Source organism: Festucalex cinctus, chromosome 16, assembly GCF_051991245.1.
Source record: "Festucalex cinctus isolate MCC-2025b chromosome 16, RoL_Fcin_1.0, whole genome shotgun sequence".
In the NCBI taxonomy this organism is placed as follows: domain Eukaryota; kingdom Metazoa; phylum Chordata; class Actinopteri; order Syngnathiformes; family Syngnathidae; genus Festucalex; species Festucalex cinctus.
In genome coordinates this window covers 19,085,207-19,101,894 of record NC_135426.1, presented here as the reverse complement: position 1 = coordinate 19,101,894, position 16,688 = coordinate 19,085,207, and the positions used below count along the sequence as shown (strand labels likewise).

At 41.0% G+C, this 16,688-nt stretch overlaps 1 protein-coding gene across 2 annotated transcripts; it reads left to right on the top strand.

Annotated features, from left to right (window-relative positions):
* The first annotated feature begins 242 nt into the window (after nucleotides 1-242).
* arhgap36 (Rho GTPase activating protein 36) lies at nucleotides 243-15,945 on the top strand. Of its 2 annotated transcripts, none has more exons than XM_077499638.1 (12): nucleotides 243-1,179; nucleotides 5,322-5,478; nucleotides 7,789-7,857; nucleotides 10,409-10,659; nucleotides 10,722-10,935; nucleotides 11,009-11,064; nucleotides 11,584-11,734; nucleotides 12,549-12,697; nucleotides 14,701-14,871; nucleotides 14,941-15,029; nucleotides 15,096-15,298; nucleotides 15,397-15,945. In XM_077499638.1, the coding sequence occupies exons 1-12, from the start codon at nucleotides 1,060-1,062 to the stop codon at nucleotides 15,630-15,632; spliced, it is 1,866 nt and encodes a 621-aa protein (XP_077355764.1). In that variant the 5' UTR covers nucleotides 243-1,059; the 3' UTR covers nucleotides 15,633-15,945. The 2 variants fall into 2 exon arrangements, with proteins under 2 accessions (XP_077355764.1, XP_077355765.1); XM_077499639.1 differs by lacking the exon at nucleotides 243-1,179 and adding an exon at nucleotides 3,353-3,728.
* Nucleotides 15,946-16,688: the final 743 nt, after the last annotated feature.

The following is a 16,688-nucleotide window of genomic DNA, read 5'->3' as shown; positions in this document are numbered from 1 at the left end:
GCTTGATTACTTGAGGCTTGAATGTTAAAAAAAACGGGCGGAATCTTGACTCAGAAATCACTCTTAAAAAAATAAATAAAAAATACTTTACTTAAATACAAAAGATTAAGTCTACTTTGATGGAGGAAGTCAGAATAATTACTGTTGAGAGTCTGAAATTGATGCACAATTTTTAGTTTAAATTATAGCTCTAAACGATTACTTGATTATTAACTCATTAGCTGCCATTGACGGTTATAGACGTCAAAGTCCCTTTTTAACTGGGCTGGCAGTGAATGAGTTAAAATAATGAATTTGATAATAGGTTATGTGTCAGTTAATCGATTTTAATTTTGACAGCTCTAGACATACTGTGTTGCGGCACGGTGGAAGAGTGATTAGCACTTCTGCCTCCCAGTACTGAGGACGCAAGATCGAGTCCAGGCTCCGGCCTTCCTGAGTGGAGTTTGCATGTTCTCCCCGTGCCTGCCTGGGTCATCTCCGGGTACATCTGGATCGTTCTGGCGCACTCCAACAGGTTTGCCTCACTTCTAATTTGCAGTTGTCCGACTGGTACGGCGAAGTTGTCCACTAGTGAGGACAAGAAATGTCATTAACATGTAGTTGTTCTACTTTTGCTATTTAGTACTGTTCTACTGCTATCATCTTACTATTGAGTACAAAGGGCGTACTCAGACGATTCATTGCCATTGCCATAGCTTTGAGTTAATTACTGCACATACACACAGGAGATTGCTCATCAGGGCCAAACAAGCAAGCTCCACACTTCCTGTTTCTGACAGCACAGAGCACGCCGCGCTATCTACAACACACACACACATGCACAGGAAGAGCTGACAACCGCAGGTTGGGTGGCATGCGGCGCGGCGTGTGTGTGCTTCTTGATTTCTTTCAGGAAAGAGCCCCAGAGGAGGAGGGAAGCTGCATGAATTGATGTGCCGCAGATGAAAGTGACCCTGCAAGATGATGGATGTGGGAGTGGCTCAAGTCATGTGAGGGGAAGCGGCAGGAGGGGAAAAAATGACATGAGAAGAAAAAGTAGCTTCCATTCTCCTGTTGATGAGCGTAAACGTCGGACGCTGCACTCGAGCGACGTTCCCGCCGGATGGACCCACGCCAATCGCATCCTGGCCTTCGGGAGTCTGCTCACCGCCGTCCGACATGCACTTCTACCACAAGGTCAGCAACTCTTAATACCGTCGCTTCTATTTCATAATAATAGAAAGTAATATAATGTGACAAATCCTGACAAAAATAATTGTGTGGGATTTCTATAGATGCGTTAATGTTCACTGAAGTAATTTTTGTTCTGACCGACCAATCAGAAGACGGCACATTGATGACATCATCGTGCACCAGTGCTCTGGCCTTGTGATGACAAATCTGAAATGTGATTGGTGAAAGAAACAGTCCTATTGATAATATAGTTAGACCAGCAGTACTGAAAGGGAAGGCCAAGGGCAGATTATGTTGACATGGCAACACATAGAAGCTGAAATCTAATTGGACAAAAAATCAAGCATGTTTCCAAAAAAAAGAAAATTGAGGGTTCACATGTCTGCCACTAGGGGGCGTAGTTGCATGGTGTTTGTGGATTTTTCTGGGTGTGTTTGTAGATGAGCTGAATAAAGTAGCGATGTGTCTTTGAACAACGGAGATATGACGTCATCGCAGCTTCTTCTCCGGTGTCGCCTTGTATCGGGTTCGTGGAGGTTTCGGGTGGACAAGGGAAGGGTTGTTGTTGTTGTTTTAGGATCAACCCGTCACCATTTTCAGCAAATAAGAGGCCAAGCATGCTAAATTTGTCACTCCTTGTTGAAGTTTACTCCATTTAAATCTGGTACATAAAATAAAAGATGAATAACTGTTTGGCTAAACACCAAACCATGATGCTAAGTTAGCATCATGTTAGCAACGCTAACATATAATGAGAAACACCATAGATGGGCTAATCAGAAGTTAGCATAAATGTTCCCGTCAGTATAAACCTTCAGAAAAACTGCTAATAAATAAAAAAAATCAAACGTGACACAGGTCAGGATGCTTCCATCAAAAATCATCTCGCGTGGCAGGTTCCACTTCCTGTCTGCTCCATGTGGGGGAACGGCCCCATGCCAGGATCAGGATGGATGTCAGCCCGACACTTCCTTAGACTGCGTTTACACTTGGAAAATGGTTGAGATGATGATTTTGGATGGCACTGGTCAATCCAGTTGGTTTGGGCAGCCATACGTGGCTGCTGCTGATGGTTGTGGGTGTGAACGTCCTGTTTAGAGAACAGAGGCAGACACACAGTGAGAGATCGTCCCTATCCTCGCTCCCATCTCCTTTCCAGTGGCGGCATTTCCTGCCGCAGCGCAACTGTAGAGTAAGGAAGCGTTCATGATGAAGGGGAAAGCAATTGGTTCCACCGGTGTCGGACTGCTAGCTTGGAGAGGCTTCAGCGAGTTTGGGGTAAAACGTAGAGTAGCGATCCAAAGGATGTAATGATACACTCTATACTTGGGATGTAACGATAACGGCAATATCGTGATATCAAGATATTAAAACTGCCACGTCACAATATTAAAAGCAGCACATAAGTTAAATTTCACCATGATCGTACCCACAGACACACACGCAAACCACAACATGGCGGGGCACAGAAGAACCCTGTGAGGAAAGGCACCCAGGAGGAGTTCATCCACACTGACAAATTACTGTATCAATGAAAAAAGACGCAGACATATTTCTATTAGTTTAACATTTTTCCACTTATGTTAACATGAGTATGAAATTTTAGAAAAAAATATTGTGCATTTAGAACAGATATGTCGGGAAATCGGGAGTTGACTGTTGAAGTTTATTCACCTGGGATCCCTACAATATATAAAACAGTTTATTTCCAAATTTGGCTTCTCTGGGATTTGGGGAGACTAGAACAGAATAATAGCAATAAAATGAATTATGAGATTGGTTACAACATGTTAAACTCGTAATTTGAGGTACATTGGTACATTGAGATTTGAATTTATTTTGTTCCATGACTACACTTGTATCTCAAATCAGTTTTCCCCATTGAAAAGAATGGAAATGCCATTCATCAGTACCAGCCCCAAGTACACAAACATTTTTTTTGTGCCCCACCCCATTTTTGTTCAGCCAATATCTGTGTCAACCATCCTGTTTTTTTTTAAGCAGATGGCCGAGTCAGCACACATCAGATATGTAACGTGACCATATGACCTTTTGACCTGGAAATGTATGGCGGCGGTGGCGCCATGCCTGGAAGTGGAGATGAAACTCGCGCGCACCCATGATGCTTTGCTCTCTCATCTTCAGCCACCTACGTCTGTGCTTGCGTCCTTTTTAATCCAACGTTTTAATCCTCCTCCTGGCACTCACCTGCCCCGCTTTCTTTCCCTCCGTCCTGCTCAGATTCTCACATATTTGCAGACATTCGTCAGACGTGGATTTTTGGGGCTATGAAGAGTGCCCCCTCCCTCCCATGTTTATATTCTGCAGCTCGTGGAAGTCACAACTTGTCCTCCTCCTCCTCCTCTTGTAATCTAACTCCTTTCTGTGGACTTCCCTCCCACCCTTTCGCCTTACTCATGCTGCACGCTCGCTAACTTGGAGCCAGACCGTGCCACTCGCCTCGATGGGGTCGGGATAGCGGGGGGCTGGGGCGGCCTCGGGACGCTTTTTTTTTGGAAATTAATTTCCCAGGAAGAGAAATCCCAATCCAGGTATTTGTGCCTTGACAGATGATATTGTTTGTTTGAGTTGTTGAAATGTTTACCTGACTCGGAAACTTTAATCCAACATCGCATGAATATCAAAAGGATGGCATCTAAATTTAGGACCTTTTATACAAGAGCACATAAGGTGCAAGCGGCACCAGAACGAGCTAGATGCACTCGTTGTGTGCCGTTAAGTTTGCGGGCTGGTCACATTGTGCTTCCCAAATGGAGCAGCAAAGCCTTCAGGACAGAGTGGACTCTTTGCTCTCCCGCTGCTGTTTATCCAAGGAATAAGCAAGTGAAGCTTAATTTGGAACTCCTCTTTTTTTTTTTTTTTTTTTTATCCCCCCAGACTTGCGTAACACGCGCATATCTCTCACCCTTTGGCTGCATCGTCATAATTGTCAGTCAATCATCTACGGGAGCGACGTGCTTGGATTAATAGTTAATAGTTAATGTTAAGAACTGTCTTGATAATGCATGACATTTGACGTTACCTAATTATGTGAATGCAGAATTGCTGAAAAGCATTCACATAACCAAACAAAATAAAAAATAATTTATTTTTATTATTATAATATAATATATAAATATCTGCTAATATAAATAATAAAAATAATAATATTTAATACCAAATAATGGATTTTTTTTTTTTTTTTTTTTAATTTTTTTTTTTTAACAGCCCCCTTCGCTCCCGGCTGTTACTGTATTTTGACTGGTTTTGCAAGGCCCACAGATTATTGTGTTTTATTGCTATAAAAACATTGAATTTATCAAATTAAGGATTTAGGAAAAAATATATATATTTATATGTTTCCATTTTTCAGCAACTAGCAAACAGTTAAGTTTCATCAGTATTCATTCACATTCACAAAAAGAGCTTATTGCAACATGGTCCTGGCTGATCTCTTATACTTTGCTACCACCTGCTGGCCGTTTTTTATAATAACTACCATTGCTTTAAGCCACCTCTTCATATGAGAAGCTTCATCAAAGCTTTCTCTATGCTTTTGCATAAAAAAACAAAACAAAACGTATAATTACGTTTATGGGAGTGAAGAACAAAGTGTTAAAAACGTATTTATATGTTTTTGGGTTTGAATGAGTTAATAATGAATTAAAATGTAATTCCCAAAATGTCACAGGAAATTCTAATTTCAGAGATCTCACAAGTTTGCCCCCTTCCACATTTCCTCATCTATACCCAATTTTTTAAACAATAAAATCCCCATATTAAGAGATATTTGACATTGACCTCCTCCAACTTGTACTTCCTAGCTTACGTACATTTGAAATCTTGTATGAGGTCCACAGCATTTTAGTTTAGCCAGCCTTTCCCACAATTTTTCTCCAGACAAAACAAAACAAAAAAAGAAAAACATTTCTATTGTGTGCCCGTCCAACAATCCCAAAGGAGAGCTTGAGCACATGGCGGAAAATTCCACATCGCTTTGATCCACTGTCATATTCCAGACTATTCAACGGCATCCGTATGCCCGATTTCGATGACAGGCAGCCTTGGCAGTCTTTTTGCTCTAAATCTTCCCAGATGAGGGAGTGTTGATTTTCGACGTGTCACGTGTGTTTTTGTCTGGCCAGGGCGGGCTCACGTGGGCCAACATGTTGGGTCAGAGTGTGCGTCTTCAGCCCGTGGCCATCCAGGACCTGTCGGAATTGGAGCGAGCCAGACTCCAGCACGTGGCCTTGTTCCACCTGGACCAGAGGGACCTTCACTTTAAGATCAGTATTCCCAGAGGTACGTGTACACTTTCATAGGCTACTTTTTGTTTACATTTATGTGTTGGGATCACTAGCCAAGTGTGGGCTGGGAGTAGTTTATGAGGTAAGGATTTCGTTATGCTCTGATTTATGACTAGCAGAGCACAAGAACTACAACCTAAACCCAATTGATTGATGGGCTGATGGTTGGGAACATCTTGGAATGAGAGGATGGAACAACTGCAAAAGGCAAAACTACTTACTATCTTTTACGTTCAGTAAATGCTATGAACCACAAACTTTTTTTTGTGGGATACGTTTCAGAAATAAAATAGTAATTAGCACAGGCTAGCATAGCATGGCATAGGGTTTAAACACCCTTTTTAAACAATTTCAACACAAAAAATGGATTGAAAGAATAAAATGGTCAGAAAATACTTTGTTTCCCTAACCCATAACAAAACAAAAACACAATTTAACTTTGTGTTTAAAAACTGACATTTTCATCCAAATAGTATATTAACTAAGAGTCCGCTAGCTTAATGCTAACTAAATGCTATAGGCAGGCACATTTAGGCTTTCACATATTACACAAAAGAAAACTCAACGTTGTTTGTTTAAACAATAACATTTTCAACCAAACAGTGTATTAAACAAAAGTCTGCTAGCTTAATGCTAACATATGAAGCTAAGAGCTATAGGCAGGCACGTGGAGAATTTCACATAATACACAAAATAAGAGAACTCAATATTGTTTGTTTAAACAGTTACATTTTCATCCAAACGGTATTAAACAAAAGTCTGCTAGCTTAATACTAGCATATGAAGCTAAACGCTATAATCAGACACCTGGAGCCTTTCACAGTAACTACTGTCATTTTCATCAAGAATACAATCAAATAATAGGAACAAAAAATTGGTCATTTCACTAGAAAAATTTCAATCGAAGAAATTGATGAGTAGCCTACAAGAAAATAAAGTTCAGATATTTAACATTATTTTTCAAGCAGTGACTTTGTGGACATCTGCATCTTATTTTCAAGAAATCCTACGTGACTTTTCGCCATGGCCTTAAAACTTCTTCACAGAAAGAGAGAAAAAAACTTGGCTTTTTTTTTTTTTTTTTTTTTTTTTTTTTTTTTAAACAGGTACAGCACTTTGTTACGGCTGCGCTTTTTTGTCAAAGTGCTCTATAAATAAAGTTGAGTTGAATTAATCAAGGTCCGTAACGCCAGCGATTTGGAGCTCTCTTTGATTTGCAAATATGCACTGATTGTTGGCTCCGGTCCGGTTCCTCATTCAGACTCTCTTCCAGATGTGGAAAGTCTCACTGCTGACTTCACATGATGCAGGACAAACTCTCAAGTCATCATCAACTCTTTTTCTTTGAAAATGTTCATGCATATCTCATCCATCAGCACTTCCAAAACTAAGCAAGACATGCACATTTGTGTGCTTCCAACTTTGACAGGCGGTCGTCGCCAGAAGAAGAAAAGTATTTTTGCCAAAAGCAAAATGGTGGCCACGGGGATTGTGCTTGTGTGTTAGTGTGTCCTATGAGACTTTGTAAGCTGCTTTTCTCAGCCTCGTCTCGCCCCCTCGCTGGCTTTCTCAGGACAATTAACCTCCGAGCGCCTCTCCTATTGCCGTTCAACTTGGAAAATGACTGCTTGGATGGTTGGCAAGGTTGCAAGGTTTCGCTTACAAGCCAAAGCAAAAATTAGCCCAATGGCAAATTCATGTTAGGTTTTGTTTTGGCTTTTTTTTTTTTTTTTTTTTGGACACGGGTTAGCAAATGTCCCCCCGAGCAAGTGTGGGAATCTTCCCGCTCCCTTTCTTTCCCCAGATGTGAGCACATCAGGTCACGTCTCTCGCCATGCCCCCCCCCCCACCCCCCCCCAACCCGCTGCCCTCTTTGACTTCCTGTTGTCTTTTACTGACATTTTGTGGGGTTGTGCTGTTGAAAGTCGATGAGCGTGTTTGTCCAGAATTTTTTTTAGCCGCTGGCGAGCTCCACGGAATTCTCTGTCATCACTTGAGAGACATTTTCTCTTATTTGCTTGTTCTCATGCTCCTCTTTGTCCTTTTTGTGGGCTTCCTGCTTTTGCTGCTTTCGGAAAAGAAACAACCTCAACTTGTCATACTGTCAGGGTTACCGGTTTGAAATCTATTAAACACGACACAAAAAGGAGAGGACACTCGGTTCAGGGTTCGCGAGGAGAGAGGAGAGGAACTGACTTATACAATTCACTCCTGCACTCTCTGAAGATTCCTCTCCTCACTCTCTCTATTTATTTGGTTTTCCACACCCCTAGTTATAGAATAAATCTTATGTTTTTCTCCACAGAAATTCGCAAACGTCGAAAATCGCTGCGCAGGAGGTTTGACTCATTTTCCAAGGAAAAAAAAGAGCGAGGTGAGTTGAATGGACACACGAGGATTCTCATTTGGACAAATTCAAAGTAGATGTGCTGCTGTAAATATTCAATACCGAATGTTCCTTTCTTTTTTTTTTCTTTTTTTACTCACTTGTGGTTGAAGGACTATTTGTCAAATATTAATACGTAAACAACCGCATGAAAAAACAACAACGTTTTAAATCTACATTACATTGATCCATTATTATGAAGGTCAATGAGCGACGATGCAGATCTTTAAAAGCATAACACCTGCTGCCTCTTAACCGCACAGACTTAGCTGAAGGCTGACCCCGTTAACGAAAAAACCCAGAACATCGGGAGCTGGCCCCGCTCCTGCTGGCTCTGCCCGTCGTCTCGTAGCCGCCAAGCAACCTCCTTGGCGGAGGTAATAACCATGCTGAGTTTGGAAGCTAGGTCAGTGTTGTCCCACCTTTATTTTATAAAAAAATAATAATAATAATAGCAGCGCAACAAACCAAGACAGATTTTTTTTTTCATATTTAAATTTTTGAGTTTGCCGTTAGCTTGTTAACAACTTCAATTTGACATTTTATATTTTTGATATCCATGCTCAAATTGAAATGTGAACAATCCGGCTATTTTTAGTTTTTATGTGTTGGCTTTAAAAAATAAAATAAAATAAAAGCTTGAGATGAGTTCAAATGATACGGAGAAGGCTAAAAAAAAAAAGTTAACATAAGTGGATTTGCACCATTATCCAGATCACCAAAGAAATGTCCCTGGAAACAAGATGCTAAGGATGTTTACAAACAAGCGGATCAGCGGTCATTGTTGTCGGATGCCAGCAAACGTGGCCAAAAGTCAGACGGCGTGCCTCGGGGTCAGCGAGGAGCTTAAAGCAAGCCGCCAACTGCATCTATTAGCGGACCTCCATTGATTAGCTGGCTTAGACCAGCACGTGCAATCCCGTTAGCGCCCCCGGCTGGCCATGGGAGGCATTGACAAACATGATTTGAAACGTGAAGATGTATTTGAATCACAACGCAGATGGTCATAAAGTGCTTTGTTTGTATTTTTAGAATTTTTAGATCTTATATTTGCCCTCACTAGTCTAAAGCTTACGGAAGCGTAGAGCTGCCAGTGTGGAGTAAACATTTTTGGCTGGCAAGTATGTTCGAACATACTAGCAAATATGTTCGAACGTACATGTTGGCTACATGCTACAAAGTTAGCATAACCTCCCATAATGCCACAGGGTATTATTTGCGCATGCGCGAGTGAAAACAAAACCCCATTTTTTAGGCATTTGGGCCACATTACCAATTCATTAGAAAATTAAGTAGACAAAAAAAAAACTGTTTATTCATAACTCTTACGTTTTATTCTGTCTGCTGTGCATGATTTAGGTTCGTCAATTTTTTCACTCGCGCTTGCTCAAATAATACCACGTAGCATTATAGGAAGGTATGCTAACTTTGTAGCATGTAGCCTACAAGTATGTTCAAACATATTTGTGAGTATGTTCGAACGTATTTACGAGTATGTTCGAACATATTTCAGTATGTTTGAACGTATTTACGAGTATGTTCGAACGTATTGAAATACGTTCGAACATATTTGCAAGTATGTTCGAACGCATTTCAATATGTTCGAACGTATTTGCGAGTATGTTCGAATGTATTGAAATACGTTCGAACATATTTGCAAGTATGTTCGAACGTATTTCAATACGTTCGCACATATTTGCTAGTATGTTCGAATGTATTTCAATACGTTCGCACATATTTGCGAGTATGTTCGAACGCGTTTCAATATGTTCGCACATATTTGCTAGTATGTTCGAATGTATTTGCGAGTATGTTCGAACGTATTTACGAGTATGTTCGAACGTATTGAAATACGTTCGAACGTATTTACGAGTATGTTCGAACGTATTGAAATACGTTCGAACGTATTTACGAGTATGTTCGAACGTATTGAAATACGTTCGAACGTATTTACGAGTATGTTCGAACGTATTGAAATACGTTCGAACGTATTTACGAGTATGTTCGAACGTATTGAAATACGTTCGAACGTATTTACGAGTATGTTCGAACGTATTGAAATACGTTCGAACGTATTTACGAGTATGTTCGAACGTATTGAAATACGTTCGAACGTATTTGCGAGTATGTTCGAACGTATTTGCGAGTATGTTCGAACGTATTTACGAGTATGTTCGAACGTATTGAAATACGTTCGAACATATTTGCAAGTATGTTCGAACGCGTTTCAATATGTTCGCACATATTTGCTAGTATGTTCGAATGTATTTGCGAGTATGTTCGAACATACTCGCCAGCCAAAAATGTTTACCCTACATTGGCGGCTCTCCGTAAAAGCTGGCATTTGTGATGAATATTGTGGTTGTGGAATATGAATTAAGTAGATAGGTAATAGCCAATTACATTTCGCAAGCTAAGCTGTGGTTGGTTGCTAGCTGAGCCCTGAGCAAGTATAATGTAATTTTCTGTGGACAGCAAGTGGCTAAGTGTGACTCGATAAAACATTTTCGGGTTGACTTCCCTTTTAACGATTTCTCAGAATCTGCCCCCAAGGCGTTTGGCATCCCGCTGTCGCAGGTGATCGCCAACGACCGGGCCTTCAAGCGGCGTCAGGACGCCGTGAAGGAAAGCCGACGGGACTGCTTGGAACTGGAGGCCAGCATTTTGCGCTTCAGGGCAGAGAAGCGTCAACTGCTATCGGGGAGCACCCGCCCGTCAGCGCCCACTAACTCCGTGGCCCCGGCGCCGCCGCACTCCATTCTGAACAGCGTCGGGCGAGGACAGAGACGGGTAGGACCTCGGTCGTGTGACGATCACAACTTCGAGCGCAATCAAATTGTGGCCCGTTCCAGGGCGGCCTCTCCGTGGACTCCATCTCCGACCTGGTGGACAGTCAGTCCCGCCTGCTGGAGGCGCTGCAGCTCTCCCATCCGGCGGAGCTGGAGCTGAAGAAGACCGGCGGCGGCTCGTCAGAGGGGAGGAGCCAAAGCAGGCTGAGCCTCAACCCCGTCTACCCGCAGGTGCCTCGGGTTCTGGAGCGCTGCTGCGGCCACATCGAGGCCCACGGTGAGGCGGGCGTCCTCGCCACTTTTTGTCCCGCGCTGTGTCTGCACGCCTGACTCCACTTCCGTCCCCTCAGGTCTTCAGACTGTGGGCATCTTCCGAGTCGGGAGCTCCAAGAAGAGGGTGCGACAGGTGAGCTCACTTTAACTCATTCACTCCCAACCATTTTCACTTAACTGTTTTCCTGGATTTTGACTGATTTTTCAAGGCCCGCGAAATATTATGTTCAATTGCTATAAAAATATGGAACATACCAAAAGAGAGATTAGAGTCTCTTCTTTTATCAGGGGAAAAAAAGTATATTCCTATCTGTTTCCGCTGTGCAGCAATTAGCAATAGAACATAGCTAAGTTTCATCGTTTTTCACAATTCTGCTTAGAACTGTGGGGAAATCGGCTTGTTTTAACATGGCCTGATTGATCTCTTATACTCTGCTGCCACTCAACCATTTTCTGCAGTAGAGAGACTGCATCAAAGCCTTCTCTATGCTCTGGCATAAAAAACAACAACAAAAACCGTATAAATACGTCTTTGGGACACTTAAAACATTTAAAATATGACGTATTTATACGTTTTTGGGAGCTAATGAGTTAACAGCGCACGGCCACAACTCCAGCCTGCGCTAACATCCTGTTCCTTCTCCCCTCGCAGTTGAGGGAGGACTTCGATGCGGGCGTCGACGTGCAGCTGGACGAGGAGCACAGTGTGCACGACGTGGCTGCCTTGCTCAAAGAGTTTTTGAGGGACATGCCAGATCCTCTGCTCACCAGAGAGCTCTACCCCGCCTTCCTGCACGCCAACTGTACGCACCGTAACAACCCGTAGTAGTATGGCACCGCACCACAAGGTGGCGCCACTTAGTTTTTGTTGTGCCTGTGCAGCACTATTTTATTTTGTGTATTTTATGCCACTGACTTGAATATATGACTGGATAGCCAATAGCACATACACGCCCGCGCAAGCCGTTGAAGTCACAGGGCGGCCATCTTGCTCCTCCCATCTTGTGAGCAGACTACTGTATAAATGATACAGTATACGTACAGATGAGACATATACAGCTCGTAGGCAGTTAGAATAAGGCCGGGGGTGGGGTGGGAGGTTTTTTGGTGGGGTGGTCACTATTTTTCAACAAGAAAAAAAAATAAAATTAAAAAAAAAAAAGTGGAGGGTATGTGCTGCTTTGAAGACCCCCTATTTTTTATTTATTTTGTTTTATTTTTTTTATCACTCAGTTCTTAGACACCAATATTAAGATTTGGCAGAGGCATTTTTTGTTGAATTATAGTTATAATTCTTTAATTAAAAAATACAAATTTCTTCCTGTAACCATCATTAAACATATAATTTATACATGTATTTAAGTAAAATTGTAAAATGTCTGAAGTCCATGCCGAGAAATGTTTCTTGGGAGGAGCAATATGGCAGCCTCAAAACTCCAAAAGTCTTGGCCTATCGGCTATCCAGTCATATATTAAGATCAGTGATATTAATAAAGTAAGTTACCTGTGGACTTCCAGCCCTTTTTTTTTCTATCCATCCAACGCCCATAACAACAACCATCCTCAGAATTGACTAACCAATGATCAATCTGTCATTTTTTTTTTCCTTCCGTCCAGTCCTCCGAGGAGCGGAGCAGCTCCAGTACCTGCAGCACCTCCTCTACCTGCTTCCTCCCTGCAACTGCGACACGCTGCTGCGCCTCCTCACTTGCCTGCACACGGTGCACAGCTTCGCCCAGGACAGCGTCGGCACCGACGACGAGGAGGTCACTAGAGTTCAAATGTTTTGTTACCAAGGTTAACTAATAGCGAAATAACATTTTCGTTAACAAAATAAAGTAAAAAATACACTTTTTTTTTTTTTTTTTAAACTAAAACTAAATGAAACTAAATTTTACGTTTATAAAACTAACTAAACCTAACGATAATTATAGTGAAAATGTCCTTAGTTTTCGTCTTTGGTAATTAATTTAATGCATGCGCTTGGGGTTGATTTTAAATATGTAAGTATATTTATTTCAATATTAACCAGAATAAGGACTTTTTTTTTTTTTTTTTTTTATACTTAAACACTGGACAGCACATTAACATAAAACCTTACCTACGTTCGCTCAAAGAAAAAAAAAATAAACAGGAGACATGGAAGGAATTACCAAATTTAGCCTTGTGTATATGAAATTGACCCAATTCATTCATTATAGTAATATAAAATCATTCCAAAACTGAGATGAAACACAGTGTTGACAAAATAGATGACTAATGGTTTCAGGTTCACTGTTGCAAAAAGAACAATTTACATCAATATCTTCAAAATTGGAGATTATGACATCACAAGGATAAATATGATGCAAAATTTTGAAATGAACATGCTAGTTAAACCTTTTCCTGTCTGTTAGAGTAAAACCATCAATTTTAAGGTCAAGCATTAGAATGCGAAGTTTCTGATGGATCAAAACAAGATTTCGTCAACTTTAGTATGCCTGTGGGCAACAGAAGAACATTCCTTATAATATTACTGGGAACGTTTTGACTTTCATAAAGTTCTCGTAAGAATAGAGATATCAGTTATCATCAAAAAGATCAGCAATAAAATGTATGCCCCTTTCAATCCAGCCAGCTTTGTATCAGCTTTTCCTACCACTTGTAATATCACAATGATTCCAAATAATATCCTTGTGTGGTGACAAATTGTGCACATAACATAATTTCCATACAAGCAAAGCCTGCTCATAGAATTTGGAGAGCTTAATATGCAATTTCGCCACTGAGTAGTTGCATACTTTTTTTGAAAATGTTATGCGGTATAAATGACCGCAATGAACCTGAATATTATATGATGGTATTTATTAAATTTTGCTCACAAAATACACTTTTTTTTAAAAATGAAAACTAATGCTAAAACTAATTAAAACTAAGCATTTTTGAAACAACTAAAACTAATAAAAACAGAGCTGTGCTGAAAATGAATTATAACTAAATTTTAAATATAAAACTCAGAACACATTTTTTTTTTCATTTTACCATGGTATTTATTAAATCTTGCGCACAAAATACACATATTTACAAATGAAAACTAATACTAAAACTAAGCATTTTTTAAATAAATAAAACTAATAAAAACTGAGCCCTCCAGAAAACAAGTTAGAAATAAATTTTAAAAACCAAATTAGAAAAAAAGTTATTTTTTTTATTTTACCATGGTATTTATTAAATCTTGTGCACAAAATAGACATTTTTAAACAAAAACAAATACTAAAAGTAACTAAAACTAAGCTTTTTTTTTTAAATAACTAAAACTAATAAAAACAGAGCCATGCTGAAAATAAATTATTTATTAAACATAATAATAATAATAATAATAATAATAATTATTATTATTATTATTAAATTATTTATTATTTAATTAAACTACAAAAAAAAAACTCAAAATAAAAAAAATAAAACAAACAAAAACCGAGCCGTACTGAAAACGAATAAGTAAATTTTAAAAACAAAACTCGAATCAAAATAAAAAAAATTTACCATGGTATTATTACATCTTGCACACAAAATACTTTTTTTTTTTTAAACGAAAACTAATACTAAAACTAAACATTTTTTAAATAACTTAAACTAATAAGAACAGAACTATCCTGAAAATGAATTATAACTAAATTTTAAAAACAAAACTAACAAACTATAATGAAATTTCCAAAACAATAATAATCCTGTTTATTACTGTAGTTGAGTAGATCCGGATTTGACTCCCGACATTTGCAAACGCGCGCAGATCCCCGGCAACAAGATGACGGCCGCCAACTTGGCGGTCATCTTTGGGCCCAACCTGCTCCAAAGGGAACGCGGAGGAGACGCCAGTCCGCAGGCCATGGGCATCGAGGACAGCACGGCCATCATTAACGTCACTCTGGTGCTCATGCAGAACTACAGGAGACTTTTTATGGTGAATCCGGAGTCGGTCAGTCTCGATGAAGCGTTATGTGCCGCTAAAATATTCCAGCATGTCCCGTAGGTGTCGGCCGAGCTGCAACAGGAAGTCCTGGTGAGTCTGATCCAGAGCGACCCCGACATCATCGACTATCTGCTCCGCCGCAAACTCAGGTGACGACAATCATCCTTTTGATGATCCAAACGCGCTACTAACCCGGCTCGACCGCGCCCCTGCAGTGGCAGTTACGTTTCGTCGGAGAGCGGCGCCGGCTCGGGAGGCCGCCGGGACACGGGAGCGTCTCTGGACTCGGTGGGGGCCTCCAGCGGGAGTTTGTCCCCGATGGAGCCCCGCTCGTCTCTGGAGGGCGGCCTGAGTAGCGAGGTCTTCCTCAGCGTGCTCAAGATGAACCAGAGTAGGAAGCAGCACGATAACAGATACGGTACGCTCACCCTTCACCCCTCCCGATGACATCGTCGGCGTTCTCGCCTGGTAACCCTTGGAAACGAGGCGCTTGAAGTAGTTTCTGTGTGCGAACAGGTGAAGTCCAGCCCAGGAAATCCATCCGCCACATGCGACAGTTCCACTCCCACCACAACCTGCTCAGTCTGGCCCAGCCCACCTTGTGCTCCATGTCGTCCGTCTCCGCCTCCAGTCCGCAGGACCCGGCGGACGGCGGCAGCGTTTGGGTGAAGCAGACGCCCCCCGTGGAAAGCAAGGCCAGCTTTTGGGACTTCTTCACGGGGAAGAGCTCAGGCTCCGAGACCTTGGTGTGATGATGGTGGTGGGCTGTTTGGAGTTGTTTACTCATTCCTTACTTGCTTATCCAGTTGCAAAAGCACTACAAAATGGCCGCCTCGCTATTTATAATGGCTTGGGTGTGATTCCCAGCACAACGAAAGTATAGTGATTGATGGACGAAGGATATGTGTGACCAGTTTGACTTGAGTGGGTGTGACATGAGGGAATCACCACATGTACGTACATTGTACTGCAATGTACTTTTTTTGGTTTGTTTCAATATTTTAGTTGCATTGAATAACTATTTTGTTTTACGTAAAATCCAATAAAGTAAAAATGCATCCTTCAGTTTGGTTTGGGAGGAATTTGTTTGAAGTTGGTGGATTGTGACGTAACAGTGTAGCTTTTTGGGGGGGGGGGGGGGATGCCTTACTATGGTCGTTTTTTGGAGGGGAAAAAAATGCCTTACTATAGATGGTCATTTTTTGGGGGGGGGATGCCTTACGATACATGGTGATTTTTCTGGGAGAAAAAAAAGCCTTACAATACATGGTCGTTTTTTGGGGGGAGAAAAAAAATGCCTTACTATACATGGTCGTTTTTTGGGGGGGAAAAATGCCTTAGTATACATGGTCGTTTTTTGGGGGGGAGAAAAAAAATGCCTTACTATACATGGTCGTTTTTTTGGGGGGGGGGCTAATGCCTTAGTATACATGGTCGTTTTTTTTCTTTTTTTCTTTTTCTTTTTTAAAGAAAGCCTTACTATACATGGTCGTTTTTTGGGGGGGGGGAGAAAAAAAATGCCTTACTAGACATGGTCGTTTTTTGGAGGGGAAAAATTGCCTTACTATACATGGTCGTTTTTTGGGGGGGGGAATGCCTTAGTAAACATGTTCGTTTTTTTGTTGTTTTTTTTGTTTTTTAAGAATGCCTTACTATACATGGTCGTTTTTTGGGGGGGAGAAAAAAAATGCCTTACTATGCATGGTCGTTTTTTGGGGGGGGAAATGCCTTAGTAAACATGGTCGTTTTTTTTCTTTTTTTTTTTTTCTTTTTTTTTTTAAAGAATGCCTTTTTTTGGGGGGGGGGGG

Bases quoted from the DNA above. Each gene is read 5' to 3' on its own strand.
- arhgap36 (XM_077499638.1), top strand. From the start codon at position 1,060: ATGAGCGTAAACGTCGGACGCTGCACTCGAGCGACGTTCCCGCCGGAT. The intron at 7,858-10,408 runs GTGAGTTGAATG...ACGATTTCTCAG, and splicing joins CAAGGAAAAAAAAGAGCGAG to AATCTGCCCCCAAGGCGTTT. The intron at 15,299-15,396 runs GTACGCTCACCC...GTGTGCGAACAG, and splicing joins GCAGCACGATAACAGATACG to GTGAAGTCCAGCCCAGGAAA.